This window comes from Loxodonta africana, chromosome 4 (genome assembly GCF_030014295.1).
Source record: "Loxodonta africana isolate mLoxAfr1 chromosome 4, mLoxAfr1.hap2, whole genome shotgun sequence".
Lineage (NCBI taxonomy): Eukaryota > Metazoa > Chordata > Mammalia > Proboscidea > Elephantidae > Loxodonta > Loxodonta africana.
In genome coordinates this window covers 92,686,992-92,695,085 of record NC_087345.1, presented here as the reverse complement: position 1 = coordinate 92,695,085, position 8,094 = coordinate 92,686,992, and the positions used below count along the sequence as shown (strand labels likewise).

The 8,094-nt window shown below is 53.3% G+C and overlaps 1 protein-coding gene across 3 annotated transcripts; it reads left to right on the top strand.

The window, feature by feature from the left end:
- The first annotated feature begins 872 nt into the window (after positions 1-872).
- On the top strand, positions 873-7,849 carry TROAP (trophinin associated protein). 3 transcript variants are annotated; one of them, XM_064284270.1, is made up of 15 exons: positions 873-1,258; positions 1,514-1,668; positions 1,775-1,967; positions 2,487-2,644; positions 2,734-2,871; positions 3,061-3,143; positions 3,622-3,674; positions 4,103-4,212; positions 5,415-5,555; positions 5,662-5,745; positions 5,904-5,969; positions 6,229-6,360; positions 6,488-7,100; positions 7,369-7,562; positions 7,737-7,849. In XM_064284270.1, the coding sequence occupies exons 2-15, from the start codon at positions 1,525-1,527 to the stop codon at positions 7,782-7,784; spliced, it is 2,157 nt and encodes a 718-aa protein (XP_064140340.1). In that variant the 5' UTR covers positions 873-1,258; positions 1,514-1,524; the 3' UTR covers positions 7,785-7,849. The 3 variants fall into 3 exon arrangements, with proteins under 3 accessions (XP_064140340.1, XP_064140343.1, XP_064140341.1); XM_064284273.1 differs by lacking the exon at positions 2,734-2,871; XM_064284271.1 differs by lacking the exon at positions 5,662-5,745.
- Positions 7,850-8,094: the final 245 nt, after the last annotated feature.

Genomic DNA, 8,094 nt, shown 5'->3' with positions numbered 1-8,094 from the left:
AAGATGTGGCTGTCTGTTCCAGTAAAGATTTGCAGCCTTGGGAACCCTATGGGGCAGTTTTATAGTCCTACAGTCCTATAGGGTCACTATGAGTCTGAATGGACTCAAAGGCAATGGTTAATAAAGGTGCTGGGGTCATAGGGTGCCATGAGTCGACTGAACGGACCTGAAGGCAACTAAAAACCATAACAGTGAAGATGAAGTAGATGAATTCCAAAAATATTTGAGGTAAAAATAGTTAGATTGGATTTGAGACTGGGTAAAGAAGGGGGAGAGAGAGGTTCAAGAGTAACTCCCAGGTTCCTGATTTGTCTAATAGGAACCACCCTAGTCAGGATAAAATCTACCAGAGCCCTGTAAACTTGGAACCGTAGTCCAAATTCCTGTCCTTCATTAGGAGTTACCCCTTCCATTCTAACCAGAATATTCTAGGTTCCCGCAGCCTCGCACTCTTGCCTGCCAAGAACGGGCAGCCGAGGCCCCTCTCCCTAGGCCTCCAGGCCTGCAACAGATGCCGCCTGAAGGTAGGGAAGCCCTCAGCTGTGAGTAGGCATTCATTTCTGGCGTTCTGTTAACTTAGTTCCAACGTCATTTTTTGAGTCTTGTTTCTTATCTGTGAAATGGAGACCACACCTCACTGGACTGAGCCTCGAGTAAGAAAAACGATTGCTTTTTATTTTTGTTATCGTTAGGCTCAGTTGAATTCCCTCCAGCTCTCTCCACCTCTTCCCGGGCACAGCGTGCAGAATTTTTCCTATAAGGGCCTGGAACGGCGTCCTCAAAGCTGGCGCCCCACGGCGGCCAGAGTAGGGTAAGGCTTGGGCCAGCCTCCAACACCGTTAGCCGCGAACAGGACCACCAACCCTTCCGCCAATGGTCTTTTCCTCACCAGACCCGAGGCCTCGCGAGAGCGCCCGTTGTCTTACAGACTCTGAACGCCACGCCTTCCCGGACTCAGGACGTGCTTCTCCTTCCTCTTTCCCCACCGTCCACCCTGCGCTCCGCTCTCGGATTGGCTGATTGAGCTGGGTCAGGTTTTTCCTAGCTAGAAAGCGATCGGACTAGTGCTTCTTTGGGCCCCGCCTCCAAAGCCTGTGGATTGGACAACTGAGTCAGGTGCCACGCGCCTACACGGGAGCTCGGACCGGCCAATCCGGAGCTTGGAGTATTTTACGAACTGGGGAAGTGTCTGCAGCAGACAGCGAGTGTCAGGGAAAAAGTGAAGAAAGTGGGGCGACCCAGAGGGGCTCCGAGGAAGGTGCGGCAAGAGGATCTTGGAGGGAATGAGGGCTGCGGGGGCTCATGGCCAGGAGAGGTAGCTCGGGGTCTTGGGGCGATAAAGAGCGGACTCGACATGCCTGGAGGAGGCTGGCACCCAGAAGAACGGCCTTGCAGGCGCTGAGAGCTTCTGAGTGCATGGATTTGGGCGGAGGTGGGAGTCTCAGGGATGCAGGACCGGTGCTCCGATATGGCTGACCTTTGATCCATGATCCTGCCTTCTTCCCTGTCTTAGTTGTGGCAATCATGACCACCCTTCGAGCCACGAAGGATCCTCTCCCCCGGGGTGTATCTCCCACTCCTAGCAAGATTCCTTTGCTCTCCCAGAGACGCCTGCCTCTCTCCACGGGCAAACCCTGCGCTCTGGACCAGGAGAACCAAGATCCAAGGGTAAGAGGGGCCTGATGGGTGAAGGGAGTAGCCACAAGGAGGCAGCACACACCAGCAATGCATCCTAATGCTGAGTCCCAGCTTTTTGCCTCTCCACCCCTTACAGAGATTGGTACAGAAGCCACCGTTCAGTATTCAACGTCCCCTCGTTGGCCCAGCAGACCCCAAGCCTAAAGCCACACACCAAACAGAGAAATCAGAGAGATCGGTGGAGAGCACTCAGCTTCGGAACCCCCTGGAGGAGCTCACGCTTAGCCCTAGGGAACAAAATGTGGGGCCTGGGCCCCCTCCCACTACAGGTATCTGTTTGTGGCCTGGGACCACAGCCTCCTTAACTGGGTGAGGGAATGAGAAGGGCACAGTGGGGTTTTGGGACTGTCTACTCCTGGGCTTCTGCTTATTATGAGTCTTGGTCTGTTCCTGGAAAGCTCTCTGCTCTTAGAAGCTCTCCTTTCCTACAGAAAAATGTCTTCGTTTCAGAGCCTTTCCCAGCTCCACCAGTCACAATCAATTGCTCTGTGTTCTCCTGATGTTTTGTAGTACTTTTTTTATAACATGTCCATAATTTGGTTTGAGTCTGTTACCTCTCTGTAGTTTGATGAGAGCTTCTGAAGGATGGGCTTTGTCTTACTTATCTCTGGACTGTAGTGCCTAGACTAGTGTCTTATGGAGAGTAAACTTCTGTGAAAATTTGATGAACTGAGTTCAAGTGAATGAGTCTCTCTTGGTTACTCTTGCACCTAAATGTTACTATGCTAGAGTCCCTGGCCCCTTCCCACTTCCTGTTCCTTCTCACCTTTCCTTCTCTTCCCTTGCAGAGGTTCCAGGGGCCATAGAGTTTGTGGCTGACCCTGCAGCCCTGGCCACCATCCTGTCAGGTGAGGGGGTGAAGAGCTGTCACCTAGGGCGCCAGCCTAGTCTGGCTCAGAGAGTCCTGGTTCGTGGCAGCCAGAGAGGTACCTTCCAGAGGGGCCAGGTAATGAGACATGATAGGATGAGATGAAGTTCAGGTGGGCTGAGGAGAAGATCACGAGCCTGTGCTGATAGCCTCTGTTGGTGACCCAGGGTGCCCGGACCTCTGCATATTTGGCCCCCAGAACCCCCAACCACCGACTGGACCCTGCCAGGGCTTCCTGCTTCTCAAGGCTAGAGGGGCCAGGACCCCGTGGCCGGACCTTGTGCCCCCAGAGGCTAGAGACTTTGGTGAGTGCCCTTGAGGGGCTGACATGCAGTGCTTCTGGGAGCTCCTTTCGTAGCACAGAGCTGCCCTGACAGAAAAGGTCCCACATGAGGAGCCAGAGGGGTTCTTTGAGGCAGATGGGGTTGGCGGTCAGGCCTGAAAGTTTGGGTCCCACCTGTGACGCTATCTCATTTCTTGCCCTTCTGGGTCAGATTCCACCTTCAGAACGGTCCTTTCACTCTTCCACTCGCCCCAATTTCCTGGAGTTAAGAAGAGTGACAGGTGGCAGCAACCGGTGAGAAGAGGGTGTGGGAGAGGGTCATTTGGAAAGGAATGACCCAGTGTTTGATGCTGGGGTCCCAGAGCTAGGACCTTCCTGTAGCTTTAGGAAAAAGGGGAAAACCTGTGACTACCTACAGGTGAGCCCTTGGAATAGGGTTCAGAGCTTCACACCCAGGCCTCACTACAGCATCACTCTCCTCAGGTGGTGGGGGAGGAGGGAAGCAGGGATGAGAGATGCTACAGCATAGACTGTGGCAATAAATGGGACTTGGGTTTGATTCCTGATTTTTGCCATTTACTATTTGTGTGAGCTTGCCCTAACCCCTCTGAACTTCCATTTCTTTATGTGTCAAACAAGGATAATGTTTGTACTGTCATTAGAGGCTGTTGTGGGGATTAAATGAGATGATGTTTGTACACCACTTAGTACAATGCCCAGCTCATATCTGGTACTCAGTGACTCTGCTGGCTGCTGTTGTTATTGTCATTAGGACGTCAGTGAGGCAGGCCTCAGGATTGCCCCTGGAGACCCCAGCCCAGCCTGGTGAGTGTGTCTGGCCGTGGGGAGAGAACAGGGGTGGGTGGGCTGCCTCCAGCGGGGAGCTCAGCAGGCTAGAGATGTGGGGTGCCTAGATCAGGAGTGGAGAGAAGCAGAGTTCAGAGGTTGGCACCCAGGTGCAGTCCCCATTTCCACCCTCTCCCTGCCACTTCCTGCAAGATTTATCTTCTACTCGGTATTCTATCGCCAGCCCCTAAAAGCCATCAGCACACCCCAGCCCACTCAGGGTGTTCAGATTAGTAAGTGCTTATTGAGATATGCTAGACTTTAAGGATAGAGAGGGGTGGGTCCCAGCCCCTGACGGTGCAGTGGGGGCTGTCAAACTGGCATACCATCTTCAGAGGCTGCAAAGCCCTGTGTTAGTCTTTGATGGGCGTACCAGAAACTACAGCAAATTTCCTGTTTCCTCCTAGCTTCCTCTCTCTCTGAAGGAGAACATGAGGTTGTCACTCACTCACATAAAGACAGAGGAGGCCCACTCGGTCTGGCTCAGCGGGTTCCATTAAGAGAAACACACACCAAGGTGAGATGGGACCCTCCTGGGATAGGAGGTGCAGGTGGGAGGTGCTTGGGGGAATTCCCAGCAGCAGCCAGCACTGAGGACTGTGGGTAGGGCCAGGCAGTCCTGGGCCTCAGGGATGTTATTTGGTCTGGGTTTGTGCCAAATGGGCCCAAGCTTTCTCCAGAATGGAACTGACCTCTCTTTACCAGGTATCTGGGACCTGGAGTGAAATGTCATAGATAGATATATATTTACATCACCATCAGATCAGTGCTGAGGGTGAGACAACTGATACTTGTCAGTCAAAAGCATTCATCTATTCACTCCACAAATATTTCTTGAACATATGCTGTGTGCCAGGCACTGTTCTAGGCACTGGACGTACAGCAGTAAACAAATTGATGTCCTAGAAGGGGTAGACAAACAATAAACAATTATGTAAAATCTATAGTATGTTGAAGGTTCTTGGGTGGCGCAAATGGCTTGCGCTTGACTACTAACCTAGAGATTGTCGGTTTAAAGCCACCCAGCAGTGCCACAGAAGAAAGTCCTCGGGATCTGCTTTCATAAAGATTACAGCCAAGAAAATGCTATGGAGCAGTTCTACTCTGTAATACATGAGGTTGTCATGAGTTGGAATTGACTCAACAGCAATGAGTTAGGGTTTTTTTTTTTTTTTGTATAGAATGTCAAATGGTGACAAGTTCGCTGTAAACAAAATAAGACGCCAAAGGGGAACTGGGAGTGGGAGCTGGTACTGCAGTTTTAGACAGATTGGTCAGGGGAATCTCACTGCACAGCTTAAGTGAAGACCAGAAGGATTTGAGGGAATGAGCCATGTGGGTGTCTGGGGGAAGAGACTTCCAGGCCAAGAGAACGTTAGATGCAAAGGCCCTGGTGAGGAAATGTGTCTTGTGTGTTTAAGGATCAACATAAAGGAGAGGCCAACAAAGCTGATCAGAGTAAGGAGGAGAATGGTAGGAGATGAGGTTAGAGCAATAACAGAATCGGATTGGGTGGGGACTTGTAAACCAGTGTAAAGACTTTGGCTTTTACTTGGAATGAGATGGAAAGCCATGGTGGGAGGGGGATAGCAGAGATGAAGGGAGTGCCATGATTTTACTTATGTCTTAGAAGAGTCACAATGGCTACTATGTTGAGAACAAGACATAGGAAGGCAAAAGGGAAAGGGATAACTCCTCCCAACATTTTCTTCTCCACAGGACAGCCATGACTCCCACCTGATGCCCTCCCCTGCCCCTGTGGTCCAGCCCATGCCTGGCTGCGTGGGACCACCTACTGTCACCCGCCCATCACCCTTTGGACGGGCTCAACGTGTACCTTCTCCCTACCCCTCAGCTCCGGTTTGTACTCACAACTCTTGGGGGCTGGGCAAGGGCAAAACAGTTGGCTGGAGATCCCCACTAGGTCCAGGCTTTGTCCCTGCTCAGCCACTTCATCTCTCCCCAGGCCTCATATTCAGTGTTGCGGCGTCTTGCCATACGCCCCAAAACCCAGTTCACACCCATCCCGTCCGCCCCCAGAGTTAAGCAGGTAATAAAAGAGGGCAGGGGAGGTAGCTGGCACAGGCCAAGGCTGGGGAAGAGGCAGCAAGGGGACAGATGAGCCTAGGGAGGGTTAAGCAAGGGAAAGGGGAGATTGGGCCCATCTGTGGGTTCTGGGCTTTGCCGACATCCCACTTCTGCTTCCAGGGCCGATGGGTGAGTGGTCTCTCCCCTCAGTCCTGCCCTGAACCTGAAGAGCCTGTCCTGCCCTGGGTAAGTAGCAAAAGCTGTCCCATGCTGAGATCTCTCCCTCTGTCCTTTCGGCCTGGAGGCCCAGCAGTTTGAGGGAGGTAGGATCCCTGGAAAAGCTACCTAACTCCCAACTCTCCCTGCTTCTCTGCTGCTCCCCCTAATCTAAGTCTAGGTCTTCTCAGCTAGGGACTTTGATCTGTTCCTCATGCGGGTGGCACTCTGGTCATCTTTCTGCCCCAGCCTGGCTTCCCCATGTGAGCCCTTTCCTCCCATCTGGCAGGAGCAGATTGCGGTACAGCTGTTTGACCAGGAGAGTTCTATGAGGTTGCACGAGGAGCCTGTGAAACCACCTGTGGCTCCTAATGAACTGCCCCTAAACAAAACCCCCAACCTTCAAGAGCTGAAGATGCAGGTGGGTCTGTGGGGGCAACAGCTTTGATGCCTGAGGAGCAAACAGGAAGAGATGGGGTATGGGGATAGGGCAGTGTGAGTACAGTACTTGAACCCACACCACGCTGGGCTGTCTTTTCTGCCTACAGCGCATCAGTATCCTGCAGCAGCTGTTGCGACAGGAGGTAGAGGGGCTGGCAGGGGACAAGTATGCCCCCCTTAATGGAGATTCCTCTCTGGATATGGTTGAACTTCATCCCCTGCTGGCTGAGACTTCTAGGACTCTGAATGCCCCAGAGCGTAATTCCGGGACTGCCCACCTTCCCGGATCGTCACAGAACTCTGAGCTGCCCTCTGAGCTGCCGAAGCCTTGCCTTCCGGAGGAGTGTGAGGAACCACAGCCCTGCCCTCCAGCAGAGCCAGGGGTCCCTGACTCCTGCCATAGGAGGGAGTCTGAGATACCAGAGCCCTCCCCCAAACAACAGCCTGGAGTACCAGAGCCCTACCCTCCAGCAGAGCCTGGACCCCTTCAGCACAGCCCCCAGGGGAAGACTAGATTCCCCAAGTCTCACCCTAGAGTAGAGCCTGGGGCACCAGGGGCCTGCCCCATGGAACCTGGAAATCCAGAGTCTATCCAACAGCCCCACAACAATCAGTGTGCTCCAGTACCCACCAGCCTGATCTTCTCTTCCCAACATCCCCTTTGTGCCAGCCCTCCTATCCACTCACTCCAGTCTTTGAGGCTGCCACCAGGCCAATCAGGTAAGAAATTGGTTGGGAGGGGGTAGGAACAAAGAAGGTGGTCATCTCTCACTGGGAGCTGGGCCCAGTGCCCTACACCGAGTAATCCCATGCTTCCTTCACCATCTATCCTGCCTCTGCCTGGCTCTTCCTCAGAAAGAAGGAAAGAGCTGCACCTCTAGCTCTGTGCTCCTAACTGGCTTGGCCCTTGGGGGAGGAAAAAGGGCAGTATATGGTGGGAGCACAGAACTCCAGAGCCCCTCCGAACTCTGTGACCCTCGGCCCTCAGGCCTCAAGAGTCTGGCCCCTCGAACCCTGGCCCTGAGGCAGCGCCTCAAAGCATGTCTGACTGCCATCCACTGCTTTCATGAGGCCCGCCTGGATGATGAGTGTGCCTTCTACACCAGCCGAGCCCCCGCCTCAGGCCCCACCCGGATCTGTAGCAACCCTGTGGCTACATTACTGGAATGGCAGGAAGCCCTGGTGAGCTTCTGACCCACAGCCAGGCTGTGCTTGGACACCAAGGCGTGGGGGCTGGGGGGGGGGGCGGGGAGGGGAGAGGACCAGCCTTGGCTCCTTTTCAGGGAAAGTCAATGGGGAAGAGTTGACTGCAGTTCAAGGATGGCTAGGTTGTGACAATGTCTTCTGTCTCTCCAGTGTTTTACTCCAGTTGGTTCTGCTGCCTCTCAGGGCTCTCCATCATGAGGCATCACCTCCATCTGCCCTGCCTGGCTCCTTTCTTTTAACCCTTATTTATTGTCAGTGCCTCCTCTCACCCCCATGAGGCTGGGAGGCGACACTCTAGTCCTTCAGTAAAGTTTGTAAAGTATTTAAGTGTCTGTTTTCTTCTAGTCAGACCTAGGCGGGCTATTGGTGTTTTTCTCCAATTGCCCACACGGTGGCAGTGTCCTCCAGCTTAAAGACCAGACCTGGGCTCTCAGGATCCACCAGGCTCCTCCCTCACGTAGGAGTTGTCATGAAGGAAGGAAGTTATCCCACTCTTGTCCAGCCAACC